Here is a 15,459-nt window from a genome sequence, read left to right as displayed (position 1 = left end):
TAAAAAAATCAAATTTATAAATTCCTCTTTATGTTGATTCTCCCAGCTCTCTAAAAAGTTAGATTTATTCAACTTATCAAAAGTATACTTTATTTAACATGTCATAGGGCAATGTTTAACTGTCAGTTACCAACTACTAGGGCAGGGCAAGGTACACCACAGATGCTCCATAAATAGTTATTGGAGGAATAAAGACAATTACTTTCCAATTTAACCTTGGCACTTCAAGATCTAATAAGGTAATACTGTGTCTATCATTACCCATAAAGGTCATCACCAGTAAAACTCTTTTCTTTCTCTTATGCCCTCAATATTCCTATTCATGAACATGCAAAGTAAACTTAATTTATATATTAGTGCCTAATTTCAGAGCATTTTTGGATTCCAATCTGTTTAACCAAGATACTGTAGTTTTACTCCTTTACTTGAGTTAAACTCCTAAATAAATATATATATTAAAGGTTTATGATATAGATTTAAATTTATTTTTCTGTGTAAATTTATCTAGAAATTCCCCTGACTTCTCATTGAATAGAATCCATGCCATTTAAAACTGTTTTCTTAGAAACTTTTTCTTGTTCTCAAAAATATGTTCATTATTTAAACAAAAAGGTCAAATAGACAACAAATTTTAAGCCTGTTAAACCTGTTATGTGCTATCTCCTATGCTAAATAATGTGAATGCAAAGGAGAATAATACATGGTTCTTCCCTTTCTGTTTACTAATTGAATATAAATTTTAGAAGGTATAAAATAGAATACTTAAATACTTAAACAGAAAAAGTGAAGGTAATTTTAGAATGTGGATAGATTTTTTATTCTCTACTTATGCCTTCCAGCAATTTTTCAGTAAATTAGACTTGTTCCATTCTCTCTCTGTCTTCTAGATTACTATATCATACTTTCTTTCTTTTTCTTTTTTTTTTTTTTGAGGAAGATTAGCCCTGAGCTAACTACTGCCAATCCTCCTCTTTTTGTTGAGGAAGACTGGCCCTGAGCTAACATCCATGCCCATCTTCCTCTACTTTATATGTGGGACGCCTACCACAGCATGGCGTGCCAAGTGGTGCCATGTCCACACCCGGGATCCGAACCAGCGAACCCCGGGCCGCCAAGAAGCAGAACGTGCGAACTTAACCGCTGTGCCACCGGGCTGGCCCCACTTTCTTTCTTTTTAAACTCCCGTTTTCTCTCTCAGCTCACTGCCTTGTATCCCATTACAAAAGAGTTTAATATATTCACTATCTCCGATTCTTTTTACCCATTTTTTCCTTAACCACTCCAAACAGGCTTTTGCTTTTAACATACCATGGAACTGGTCTTGTCAAGATCACCGGAGACCTACATATTGCCAGGTCCGGTGTACAATCACTAGTCCTCATGTTGCTTAAGTTTGTAACACTAACATAGATCCCTCCTTGATACAGTTTCTTTGACCTGACTTCCAGAATACCTCACCATCTTGGTTTTTCTTTCTATCTCAACATTCTCGGTCTCATTTGTTGGTTCCTTGTCTTCTCAACTGTTTAATACTGGGTGCCCTCAGGCTCTTAGACCTTAGTCCTCTTCTCTTCTATGTTTCAGTTTTATGGTTTCAAATACCACGTGCCAAAAATCTATAGAACTGTATCTTTGACCAGACCTCTGTCCTGAACGTTAGACTTTATCCAGCCACCTACACAGAGTCTGATGTCTGAGACGTCTTAAACTTCAACTTCATATGTGTGAAACCAAACTCCTGATCTCCTCCTACCAAAAGCTGCGTCCCCACTGGCGTTAATTACAACTACATCCTTCTAGTTCCCAGGCCAAAAGCTTTGGAGTCATCTTTGCTTCCTCTCTTTATCTCACACCCTGCATCTAATCCATCTAGAAGTTCTGTGCTAGCTCTACCTTCAGAACACACATAGAATTGACACTACCTCACTGTTAACCACCCTAGGCAGAGCCATCACCATTTCTCTCCTGGATTACCGCATTAAACTCCTAACAAGTTTTCCTGCTTCTAGCCTTCATCCTCTTTTTCTTTCCCCCATCCCACCACACAGTGTATTCTTATCAAAGCTTAAGTCAGATCATGTCGCTGATCTCATGATCTTTCAATGATTCCTCATCTCAGAATAAAACTCAGTTTTTACAGTGTCCTATATGGCTTTGCATTATTTGACCTCCCACTGTCTGTCTTAACTTCATCCCCTGCTCCTGATGTGTTCCAGGTCTGCCAGCCTTGTTGCTCTTCCTCATACACTTCAGGTGTGCTCTGCTTTGGAGTCTTTGTTCTAGCTGGTCCCTCCACCTGGAATGTTCTTCTATTGTCTGCTGAATAATTCAGTCACCTCCTTTAAGGTTGCTGAAATCTCACCTTCTAAATGACAGCCCCGTTGAACACTCTGTTTTGATACTGCAACCCCCACCAATTTGCTTATCCAAGTACCCCAGATCCACCTTACCCTGTTAGGATTTTTTTCTTTCAAAAGCATTTTGACCTCCTAATATATTAAAATACACAACTTTATTGTATTTGCTATTTATTATCTGTCACTCCTCAGCTAAAATAAAGCTCCAGATGGCAGAGATGTTCACTTGATAGTATTCCTACCACCAATAGTGCCTGATTAAGATTTTAATTGTGTTGGTTGAATGAATTCATGTTTTTAAACTTGATTCAATTCTACTGAACATTTTGTAATTTATGTAAAACCAGTTAAAATGAAAATTTTTATAAATTTGTACCATGATTTTTGCCCTCATCTATAAGTTCTGATGTGGTTTGGGAGACAAAGCCCAAGAAGAAGGCAAGATGGAAGCCAATGAGTGTTAAACACACTGAGAAGTTAGAGAGAGAATTTAAGGAATATGCTGAATCTTCACCTTCAGAAGATAAGGTTATAGAGTTGGACACTAACATTCCGGTAATATTTTTAAGTACTGATGTGAGGTTTTGATTTTTTTATCTATTGTAATTAGATGAATCACTAGTGAATTTTTAAGGAAAATCTGGTTTCCTTACAAAACAATGAATCCTGTCATGTGTACTTTATATAAAATATTTTAAGGGAATAGTTACCTATATTAAGAACTCAGAATTTCTCTTATGAAACTAATGATCTATTCCTTGGTTAACAAGAAGCCAATAAGTTATTTTATTCATTTATTTTTAAAATTATTTTTATCACTTTATTTTTTAGTAAATTTATATAAAAAGTGATACAACCAAGCTATAAGGACTATATGAATATTCTTGTGACTCTTATGGCTATGGGCTATATAAAGATCTCAGTCTAAACCTAACCAAATATTTAACCTACTATTTTAATTAATATTATTGTTGAAGTTTTTTGGTAACAATTTCTAATTTTAACCGATTATGAATAAAGAGAAATTCCATGGATTTCTTTGGGGGGGCATATTTTTCAGGTTCGCTTCACACCTACTGGGACTAACATGAAAATTCTGCAACCGCATGTAATAGCTATACGAAGAAATTATCTTCCAGCATTGAAAGTGGAATATAGCACATCTGCACACCAGTCATCCTTTAGAATTCAAATTTATAGAATACAGGTGAGTCTGAAAAGATAGTCATATTATATTCTAAAGGAACATAGCAATAAACACGTATATTCCCATGTTCTGTTTTATCTAGTACTTCGGTCAGTTTCAGTCGACTAGGCTTTTTCATTCCTTCTATGTCATAAATCCTATTATTCTACTCAGGTTCTGTAATTAACACATTAATATTCTGACCTGTTTTTTGTCTTCTTAGATCCAAAACCAGATACATGGTGCTGTATTTCCATTTGTGTTTTATCCTATTAAACCTCCCAAGTCAATCACCATGGATTCAGGTTTGTTTGTATTTCTAGATTGGCATAAAAATGATTGTATTAGCTATTTGGTTTATTTTGCTATAAAAATATGAAATGAAACCATTCTCAAGGTTAGTTTCTATAGGATCACTGGAAAATTAAACAGCTTGAAAAAGGACCAGCAAGTACTCAACTAACTTCAACAAAACTCTGAGTGAATACTGAAGAGAAAATTAATTAGAAATATATATTTAAATTTTTAGAAATATTTAAAAACATTACTAATTTGTAAACCCCTGATTTAAAAGCCACTAGAACCTTTGAATAAAGCATGAGGAAATTCAAATTCAGAGTGTTTTCTAATCACGGAAATTGTCCAGTATTCCCCAGACAAGATTAACTGACAAACCCTTTCTTCCATCTGCTTCTTCCCCTTAACTTTTCTTTCTTTACTATCCCTTTTCCCCTCACTTTCTCTTCCCTTTCCTCTGCTCTGCTTCCCCCACCTCTCCTCTTGCTTTCCACCCCCCACCTCCACATCACTGGATGTAAACTATCTAAGGGGGTATCCATAATCTGCGTGGAAGTTTTTTTGACCATGTTCAAGACCCTCCACTTAGAAGTCTGAGGCAAGACCCTGAAATATGTGTTTTCATGAAGTTGCACTGATGATCCTAAGGCATACTTCTAGTTTAAAATCACTAATTTAAAGGATTAGTTACCCTTAGAGTGAATACAGATCATTTAAAAAAAAAAAAGAAATCCTGGAGTCTGAAATTAAGATTGTAATGGGTCTTACAAATATCAGTAATTTTAATATTCCTGACTTAGTAAATAATTTAGTTGTCCTTTGTGATGTGTTAAATTGCAAGAAAATGCTTATCTTTTGCGTAAAGCATCATGGATTAATCATATTTACTAACCTTTACAGCACCAAAGCCCTTTACAGATGTCAGTATTGTCATGAGATCTGCAGGGCATTCCCAAATATCACGTATTAAGTAAGTGTCTTAATACATTTTTTGTGTGTTCATTTAATGTTTTGATTTAAGAATGTGAATTAGTTGTACTCTTTAAAAAGATAATTTCAGATGAGTCAAAGATTTAAGTTTAAAATGTTAAATTATGGAAGTCATAGGAAAAATCTATGAATTATTTTATAATCTTGTAGAGTCAGAAGGCTCTGAAAGAAATACACCTAGATATTAACAATAGTCATTTCTAAATTGCGGGTATTTTCTTTTCTTTTTTTGTTTTTTTCTCTCTTAAATTATCTATAATTATTGCATATTGTTTTAGAAACAAGGAAGAAAATATTTTCAAATTCAGTCACTATCCAGTCTAAAAAAATAGAACATTGACAGAAACATCCATCTGTGTGTTACCCCCCTATTTCTTGTTTCCCCTACCTTATCACCAAGATAAACACTGTCTTTATGCCCTTGCTTTTTAAAATATAGTTTCACTGTATATGCGTACCTAAACATTGTGCGTCTTAGTTTTCCTTCTTTTTTTCCCCAATCTTTAAAAAAGTCTTTTCAAAATGTACATGTACTCCTGGGACTTTCTTTTTTCATTCAACTTTTTACTAAAATGTATTCATTTTGTTGGATGTAGCTAGAGTTTTTCATTATCACTAATGTATAATATTCTGTTGTATGGCTATATATTACAGTTTCCTTATCAATTTCCTCTGTATAGGTGTCTTCATGTTTTGAGTTTTTTGCCATTATGAACAATCTTGTCCTGACATTTTTTAATTTATTAATCTAGAAAGTCCTAAGTTTCAACATACTAATATATCTGATACTTTTTTCCTCACCTAATATTCTTAATGGAGTTAGTTGATGATTTTTAAATGTTTTCTGCTTTGTAATATAGGTACTTCAAAGTGTTGATCCAAGAAATGGATCTCAGGTTGGATCTTGGCTTTGTCTATGCTTTAGCAGAACTTATGACAGAAGCTGAAGTGACTGAAAAAACGGAGGTAAGACTTAGAATAATAGCCTTGATGGGGAGAATTAGGGAAAGAGGAGGACAAAAAAAGTGATATCATTATAAATTCTTAAAGATGTTAAAATGGTCTTGTTCCATTTTAAAAATACAATTTTTAAATTTTTATTATGCTGCTGTGGTGAGTACATTGGGAGAAATCACATTTTCAGTTTATAGAAGATGGAAGCAAGACAAGTTAAAATAGTCTTTTGAAAGTGAGTTAGCAGATAGGAAGAAAGTTTTTAGGCTGATCGAAGAGGGAAGAGGATAATCAATCATGTTCATATCACTGTTTTTTCTTTATTTTCCTGGGTTACTTTTGTTTCGATTAATAGTTTAGAAATTTGGGTATTACCAGGATATTTGATGATAGAAGGGATAAGGCAAATAAAAGATAGTATCTTATTTGTGACTGATGGAAAGACTATAAAGTGGGTGATAGGGTGGATCAGATGTGGTCTCTTTTTCAGCAGCCCTCACAGAAAGAATTCAGAAGATAAAACGAACTACATGCATAAAGACATATAGTTTTTTTCTTTTAATAACAGTTTATTTAGAGATAGTTCACTTATCATACATTTTACCCATTTAAAGTGTACAGTTCAGCAGTTTTTAGTATATTCACAGAGTTGTACAATTATCACACTATTTCCAGAACATTGTCATCACCACAAAAAGAAATCACTCTAGCCCCATGCAACTACTAATGTACTTTCTGTCAATTGGTTTTCCTATTCCAGACATTTCATATTAATGAAATCATACACTACGTAGTCTTTTTTGATGGGCTTCTTTCACAAAGCCTAATGTCTTCAAGGTTCATCCATGTTGTAGCATGTATCACTACTTCATTTCTTTTTGTGGCCCAGTAACATTCTGTTGCATGGATATCCTACATTTTGTTTATTCATCAGTTAATTTGACATTTAGGGTGTTTCAGCATTTTGGCAATTATGAATAATGCTTCTATGAATATTTGTGTACAATTTTTAGTTTAATTCTAGCCATCCTAGTGGGTGTGAAGTAGTATTGTGGTTTTGATTTCCGTTTACCTGATGAGTAATGATGATGAGGATCTTTTGATGTGTTAATTGACCGTTTGCATATCTTTTGTGGAGAGGTGTCCATTCACGTCTCTTTGCCTATTGTTTAATGGGTTGTCTTCTTTTTCCTGAATTGTATAAGTTCTTTATATATTCTGAATGCAAGTCCTGTATCAGATATATGATTTGTAAATATTTTCTCTGATTCTGTGTGTTGTGTTTTACTTTCTTGATGTCTTTTGAAGCACAAAAGTTTTTAATATTAATGAAGTCCAAGTTATTTTATCTTTTGTTGCTCATGATTGGTGTCATTTATAAGACTCCTTTGCCAAATCCAAAGTTATGAAAATTTAGTCTGGTGTTATAAGAGTTTTAAAGTTTTAGCTCCTACAATTAGATCTTTCATCTATTTTGAGTTAATTTTTGTGTATGTTGTGAGGTAAAGGTCCAACATCAGTCTTTTGCATTTGACTAAACAACTGTCCCAGTATCATTGTTGAAAACACTGTTCATTCCCCGTTAATGGTCTTGGTACCCTGGTCAAAAATCAGTTGATCATAGACACGTGGTTTTATTCTATTGATCTATATGTCCATTTTTGTGCCAATACAACGCTGTGCTGTTGCTTTATACTAAGTTTTGAGAAGTAAAGTTTTTGAGAAGTATGAATCCTCCTATTTTGTTCTTTTTCAAGATTGTTTTGGTTCTTTTGGGTCCCTTGTGTTTCCATATGAATTTTAGAATCAGCTTGTCAACTTCTTCAGAGAAGTCATCTGGGGTTCTGACAGGGATTACATTGCACCAGAGATCACTTTGGGGGGTATTGCCATCTTAACAATGTTGAGTCTTCCAGTCCTTGAACATGCGATGTTTTCTACTTATGTATATCTTCTTTCTTTCAGCAATGACTTATTGTTTTTAGAGTGTAAGTTTTTACACTTCTTTTGTTAAATTTATTTCTGAGTATTTTCTTCTTTTTTTATAGTATAATGAAAGAAATTGTTTTCTTAGTCTCATTTTTGGTTTGTTCATTCCAAGTGTATAGAAACAATTGATATTTGTATATTGATCCTGTATTCTGCAACCTCACTGAACTTGTTTATTAACTCTAATAGTTGTTTTGTGGAATCTTTAGGGTTTTCTGTATGTGAACTCACGTCATCTGAGAATGGAGGTAGTTTTCCTTCTTCCTTTCTAATCTGGATGGCTTTTGTTTCTTTTTCTTGCCTAATTGCCCTGCTAGAACCTCTAGCAATGTTGAATAGAAGTGCCAAGAGTAGTCATCTTTGCCCTGATTCTGATCTTACAGGGAAAGCTTTCAGTCTTTCACCATTAATTATGATGTTGACAGTGGATTTTTTTGTAGATACCCTGTATCAGGTTGAGTTCTCTTCTGTTCCTAGTTTGTTGAGTATTTTTACCATGAAAATGTGTTGAATTTTGTCAGATGCTTTTTCTATATCTATTGAGATGATCATGTGGTTTTTGTTTTTGTCTAAGATAGTTTTATTGCATTGCATCTTAAAACAGCCTTGCATACCTGGGATAAATTTTGCTTGGTCCTGTGTATAATTTTTTGTATATATTTTCCTGAATTTAGTTTGCTAGTGTTTTGTTGAAGATTTTTGTGTTCATATTCATAAGAGATGTTGGTCTGTCGTTATAGGCCCAACAGTATAGTAAATATATTATTTAATCAATTGCTTTTTAAGTCAGTTAAGAAAGGGAAAAGATTATATATTTATACTGTCTTTTATAATTTTGTGATTACCTTTACCACTGCTTTGTTACCAGTGAATATATTATCCCACTGCCTTCTTGCCTCCTTGTTTCTGCCAAAAAGTCAACTATTAATCTTATGAGGTCCCCTTATATGTAATAAATTGCTTTTTTCTTCTCACTTTTAAGATTTCCTCCTTGTCTTGGACTTTCAGCATTGTTTTTTTGCTGTTATATATCTGTTTGTGAACTTCTGCAGTTTTTACACTTGGAGTTCATTAAACTTCCTGGACATGTAGCTTACTGTTTTTCAATAAATTTGGGAAATTTCCAACCATTATTTCTTCAAATATTTTTTCTACTTCTTCTTCTGTCTTCTCTCCTTCTAATATAGTCACGTGTCCCTTAACGAGGGGAATATGTTCTGAAAAATGTATGGTTAGGTGTTGCCTCACTGTGTGAACATCGTAAAGTGTGCTAACACAAACCTAGATGGTACAGCCTACTACACACCTAGGCTCTATGGCACTAATCTTATAGGACCACCATCATATATGTGGTCCATCATTGACCACCGTATCATTATGCAGTGCATGACTATACCCCCATATTACCTATGTTAGTATGCTTAATGATGACCCGCATTTCTCTGAGACTGTTCATTTTCTTCATTCTTTTTTCTCTCTTTCTTCCGATTGCATAATCTGTAACAGTTTATCTTCAAGTTCACTAATGAAGTGAAGTATTTGAATTTAGCATATAATGAAGCATTTAAACTTCTTCTATCAGTTCAGATACACTATTGAGCCCTTCTAGTGAATTTTCCATTTCTTTTATACTTTTCAACTCCAGAATTTCTGTTTGGTTCTTTTTTATAATTTCCCTCTGTATTGATATTCTCTATTTGATATGACACTGTCATTATAGTTTCCTTTACTTCCCTAAATATTATGATTTCCCTTAGTTATTTGAACATATTTATAATGGTTACTTTGAAGTCTTTTTCTTTTAAATCCAATCTAGTCATTCTCGCAGGCAGTTTCTGTTGCCTGCTCTTTTTCCAGCGTATGGATCATATATCCCTGTATCTTTGCATATCTTATAATTTTTGGTTGGAAACTGGACATTTTAGATAATACGTTGTAGCCACTGTGGGTCCTGAGGCTTGTTACTGTTATTAGTTTATTTCTTTAGTGACTGGCTGGATTATTTTATTGCAGTCTAGACCGCCACACCCCTGCCTTCCCCTGCAGTGTTAAGCCTCTGGTGCTGCTCCTCAGGGAGACGAAGATTTGGGGTACCCAGCTACCCTGGAATGACAGTGGTTTTGACAGGGCTCTCTTCATCTCTTCCCATGAGCACACCCAACTGTTGAACTCCACTCGTTGCGGGCTAGTTGCTCTATTTTTTTCAACAGTGCCTCAGGGCATAAATTACTGTACAGACTAATCCAGTCAAATTTGGGCTGCTTTGAAGGACTTGATTTGGAGATTAGTGCTTGAAATATCTGACCTGGGAGGACTCTTCTAAATTGTCTCTTTCCCCACTTCTCTCATGAAAACTTACAGGCCTACAGTTTAGCCTGTATCTTTGGTTTTTTGTTTTTTTGGTGTTTTTTTTTAAGGATTGGCACCTGGGCTAACAACTCTTGCCAATCTGTTTTTTTTTTTCCCTGCTTTATCTCCCCAAACGCCCCCTGTACACAGTTGTATATCTTAGCTGCAGGTCCTTCTAGTTGTGGGGTGTGGGGCGCCGCCTCAACGTGGCCTGACGAGCGGTTCCATGTCCGCGCCCAGGATCCGAACCCTGGGCCGCCACAGCGGAGCACGCGAACTTAACCGCTCGGCCACGGAGCCGGCCCCTGTATCTTCGTTGAGTCAATGATTTTCTTCCCAATTACCCTTCACCACAAAATCCACTGTTTCCTAAAGGACTCTTATGGTTGAACTTCTTCACTCTCTGTTGTAAATGAAGTCAATTTCTTTGGGAATAGATTAGGAGCTACTTTAAAGTCTACCTGCCCCCCAGCAAAATCTCTGAACCAGAGTTTTGGAGCTGGGGGTGAAGCAAGGGTGATCAGAGCCCCAATATTCTAAGTGGTGTCACACTCAGGTAGAGCACTTGTTTCATGAGTAGAGACTGGACAGAAGAAGGCAGCTCCTACGTTCCATGTAATTTAGCCTCAGCGGCTGATCGGTGGGGATAGGGTGAGAAATGCTGACATCCTGTGCCTTCTAGGAAGAGTCCTCCAATTGGAGTCTGGCCATAGAGGGAGCTCTGTGTATACCAGTCTTGAGTGGAGTTGTGGCTTGTTGAGCTGAGAGTGGGAATTGAGAGAATGGTCCTTGTTCAGATGCCGCAAACTTCCTTTTCTTACGAAATTTTTGTAGATTAATAGATGTTTCATTTGCTTATATCCTTAGGACCATTCATAGAGGCCTTAAATGTTTGTTTTTTAAATACATTTTACCAGTTTTGTTGGGGAACTGGCCTAAAGAGCTTCTCACACTATCATCCCAGAAGTCAATTTCCAAATACACTTTTAGTAAGACTCTCATTTTGATGATTTTGTTAATAAGTTAAAATGTGAATGTTGGGCCATTTCTCAGCACATAGAAGTAACTTTGATTTGTGAGTGTTGGAAGAGAAGTACTGTTGATTATCAAGAATGAAAGCACTAATCATTTCATGCAAAATTATTTCCACTGCCTTCCCCTTTTTTGACCGTATTACCAGCCTCTGTAGATGTCAGTAAGGCATTTATCAAAAAGCTACAAGTGAACTATGATTGTATTTAAAAAAATAAATGTTTCTAAGAAAGTGTTGATGGATTGGATCAGTGGCCTTTTGGAATAAAATCTATGGTCACATGAAGAAAAGCTTAGTGTCTTTTAATGGATTGTATGGAAACATAGAAGATATGCTTATCAGTTTGTGAGTGACAGAACTTTCCTGACAACAGAGATGTTAGTTTCCCTTCTGAGGCAGTATCTTCCCATCCATGAGCAGTGTTGAATCTGGATATTATAGGGAACTCTTCTGCAGTGTGTGAGCTATTGGCTTAAATACCTCATTCAGATCGGTCCCACAAGTTTTTAATATTTTATGTTCCTTTGTAGATTGAACTTTTTCATAAAGATATAGAAGCTTTCCAAGAAGAATATAAAACAGTTTCATCGGTAGATTCATCACAAGTCAGTCTCTATGAATATTTTCATATATCTCCTATCAAGGTAGGGGAAAGACAAGTCATTTTTATTATCCTTGATAATCTAGGTAATAACAAATCAACTTGATCAGTTTGGGGGGATATAGCATTTAAATTATGTTCTTTAGTAGTATATAAATTCTGTAACTTCTCAATTACAAATGTAAATAAATAGCAAAGGAATAATCCTTTTAAATTTTTATTTGTACTTATAATAATTTTTCACCATGTGGAAGTCATAGTGGAACCACCTACAGCATGTGTTTGTATGTTTATATCTTGACCTAACATTATGTTACCTTAGTTTTCTGTTAGGGTGTTTATGACAATTTTCAAAATTTTGTGTATGACATATATATAACTATTTTTTTAATTGAGGTATAATTGACATATAAGATTCTATTAGTTTCAGGTGTGCAACATAATGATTCAATATTTGCATATGCTGCAAAATGATCACCACAGTAATTCTAGTTACCATCCATCACCATACAGTGTTACGAATTTTTTTCTTATAATGAGAACTTTTAAGATTTACTCTCTTAGCAACTTTCAGATATGCAATATGGTATTGTTAACTCGAGTATATGTTTTAAATTAATTTATAAAGTAACTTTGATTTAAGAATTGAAGATTGAATGGAAGTAAATGTAAGTTCTTAACACAAAGTTTCTATGAGTTACATATTACTTGAAAAATTATTGTACAACTATATCTACAGTATGTATATGCATACAATACAAAAGTGCTTTTTAACTGGCTTCACCATGCTAACTTAATTCTAATAGTTGAAACATTCACTTTTGGAGATATTTGAGTTATTTCCAACAACTTCAACTTCTAGATTTTAAATGTTATTAAAAGGTATGTAAAAATTAGTATGTTCCTAGGTTCACTAAAAGAATTGAAGTAAATATCATATAATCTTACATTGCTGAATTTAAAATTTTAAAAGAGCTGTACTAGATTTTAAATTCCTTTAACTTTCACTTATTAATTTTGGCATAATCCGGATAACTTTGAAGTCTTATTTATCATGTAGTGAATTTAAAATGAGATTAAATTTTAAAAGTTAAAATTGTCATTGTGAAGATAGTGCTTTCAATATTTATTTCTTTCTCTCTTTAGTTGCATTTAAGTGTTTCACTGAGTTCGGGTAAAGAAGCTAAAGATTCAGAACAACATGGAGGGCTGCTTGCAGTTCATTCTTTAAATCTGTTACTGAAGAGTATTGGTGCCACTCTTACAAATGTACAAGATGTAGTTTTTAAGTATGTTTAATATTCAAGTCTATAAATTAGTGAAATGTCCATTTTATATTTACCTCAAAATTTTATAAGTGAAAAAGTGTGTAAAGTACATTGCATATCATAGGCAAAATATAGTTTTTGCTGTTAAATGGAATGTAATTTAAGTAACATATTACTTGCTAACCCTTAACTACTAAATAACAGAATAGTTATTAAATAATTTCCTTAAGAAAGAGGGACAGTGGCCGTGCAAGTTTGTGCAATTTGTGAGGCCCTTCTGGCCTAGGAAAGGATTCCTAAGAAGCTGTGTGTGCCCTAAGGTGTGGTGTCTAAAAGATGTGGTGCTTAAAACTTACAGCTTCAAGGCCTACAGGATCAAGACTCGTCAAAGCATTTGTGACTAGAATAAAATGAATGCCATGATAGTGAAAATGAAAGAATCAGTTTAAATGTTAGCATCAAGAATTTACGTTTTAATGTGAGTCATAATGGAAGCTCTTAGAGCATCTGACCAAAGAGACTCAGAGTCTGAGGGGGACCTTTAGATGAGAGTGACTTTTTCAGGTAGCACCTAGAACTGTTACTAAGAGCAGTAGTAAGAATCAGTCAGTCCAGTGAGAGGTAACTCCAGGACATGCTGTGAATAGATTATAAGTGAATCAATCTTGCTTCCTCAGCTGTCAGCTGATCAGGCAGGACCTGCAGCAACTGAACTCTGGCCATTCTTGAGCAGCCTCTTCCATTTATCTCCGTGTGTCAAACAGTTTCTGTGTGGGCCATAATAGGACAGAGTTGAGAAATACGGTTCATGTCCATGAGTGGGAAACTGGAGGTCTCTGCATCTCCTAAATTATGTGAAAATGTGTATATATTGGCAGCTTTTCCGAGGATAAGATCCATAGCTTTTATCAGATTCTTAGAGGGTTCTTTGATCAGAATGTGCAGAGATGTATGTAAAAGAGTAGATTTTCTGATTGGCATGGGAAAATGTACTAACAGGAAAGATTTTTAGGCAAATTCTAAAGAAAATAAAATTATTCATTAATATTAAAAACATCCTCTTTCCTTTTTTCCACACACGCACACATTATTTATATATTTTTTTCAGGCTTGCATTTTTTGAACTCAACTATCAGTTCCATACAACATCTGAACTACAGTCTGAAGTAATAAGACACTACTCAAAACAGGTTTGTCTGAGATTATTTCACAAAGGGACAAAGTGGTATAAAATAGTTAAACTGTATATGTCTGTATGCGTATAATGTAGATTTGGCAAGGAAGTGAAAAACCATTTTCAAAATTTTAAAACATGAGTTTTTTCCCCTCAGAATTGTAGAAAGAAATTGAGCCCAACTCCATTTCCATTTTTTGTCCTATTTTTTAGCCACTGACAGAAATCTTTCCTGGACAGAAATATTTCCTAGGCATAAATCTTTAAATAAAATATTAACTAAGTAATTCACCACACTTACTTAAAAAAAAAATAGATTCAAGGGAAACTATTTATTAGTAACTAACTGATGAACATAGGATACTTTTTAATGTAATTGAGTTGTTGAGTCAGCTAGATACGTTATCTTAGTGGGGTTTTTTTCCGCCTCTAGACAGACTCCTGTATTGTACGATATAACTTATTGAGTATCTGAGGCAGCTGTTGTATAGTGGAAGGTCACTGAGCTTGACCTAAGAGGTCTGGATTTGGATCCCAGTTTTGCTGTTTACCCACTGTGTGACCCTGGGCATCCTTTGACGCATGTGTTTCTCTAGCTTTTAAAATCATGGTGGTAATCACTGTCAAACGTAGTTGTAAAAGTGAAAGAATTTTGAATATTCTAAAGCTTTATGTAACTATCTCATATTATTTCCAATATTCTAACACCAAATTGCTTTTTGAAAATGAAGACTAGTGGGGCTGGCCTGATGGCATAGTGGTTAAGTTTGTGCACTCTGCTTCAGCAACCCAGGGTTCACAGGTTCAGATCCCAGGTGCAGACCTAGCACTGCTCATCAAGCCATGCTTTGGTGGCATCTCACATAAAATAGAGGAAGATTGGCACAGATGTGAGCTCGGCAACAGTCTTCCTCAAGCAACAAGAGGAAGATTGGCAACAAATGTTAGCTCAGGGCCAATCTTCCTCACAAAACATAAAAATAAAAAATGAAAATGAAGACTAGTGATGAATAAGGTGATAATGATTTAGGTGTTGAAATAAAAAAACTGGATATGTGTACTAGATATAAGAAAAAAGTATTAAGTCTGATCATCCAAATTGATTAAAGTTCGTATTTCATTTTTAGGCCATTAAGCAGATGTATGTACTCATTCTTGGACTTGAAGTTTTGGGAAACCCTTTTGGCTTGATTAGAGAATTTTCTGAAGGTGTAGAAGCATTTTTTTATGAACCTTACCAGGTAAGATAGTTATCCTCATT

At 34.7% G+C, this 15,459-nt stretch overlaps 1 protein-coding gene across 9 annotated transcripts in view; it reads left to right on the top strand.

Annotated features, from left to right (window-relative positions):
* VPS13A (vacuolar protein sorting 13 homolog A) overlaps positions 1-15,459 on the top strand; it is a 233,962-nt gene that overhangs the window by 185,585 nt on the left and 32,918 nt on the right. For all 9 annotated transcript variants that reach the window (XR_011431384.1, XR_011431387.1, XR_011431386.1 and 6 more), the window contains 9 exons: positions 2,759-2,912; positions 3,418-3,564; positions 3,767-3,848; positions 4,741-4,810; positions 5,691-5,796; positions 11,686-11,799; positions 12,903-13,045; positions 14,133-14,214; positions 15,326-15,439. Coding sequence is in view for 5 of the 9 variants with exons in the window: in XM_023627180.2 (XP_023482948.2) it covers positions 2,759-2,912; positions 3,418-3,564; positions 3,767-3,848; positions 4,741-4,810; positions 5,691-5,796; positions 11,686-11,799; positions 12,903-13,045; positions 14,133-14,214; positions 15,326-15,439 (1,012 nt within the window). In the remaining 4 variants the exon portion in view is untranslated. The remainder of the gene's footprint in view (positions 1-2,758; positions 2,913-3,417; positions 3,565-3,766; positions 3,849-4,740; positions 4,811-5,690; positions 5,797-11,685; positions 11,800-12,902; positions 13,046-14,132; positions 14,215-15,325; positions 15,440-15,459) is intronic.

The sequence above is a fragment of the Equus caballus genome, chromosome 23 (genome assembly GCF_041296265.1).
Source record: "Equus caballus isolate H_3958 breed thoroughbred chromosome 23, TB-T2T, whole genome shotgun sequence".
NCBI classification, from domain to species: domain Eukaryota; kingdom Metazoa; phylum Chordata; class Mammalia; order Perissodactyla; family Equidae; genus Equus; species Equus caballus.
Note: the sequence above shows the minus strand (reverse complement) of the source record. Positions and strands in the feature narration are given on the sequence as shown.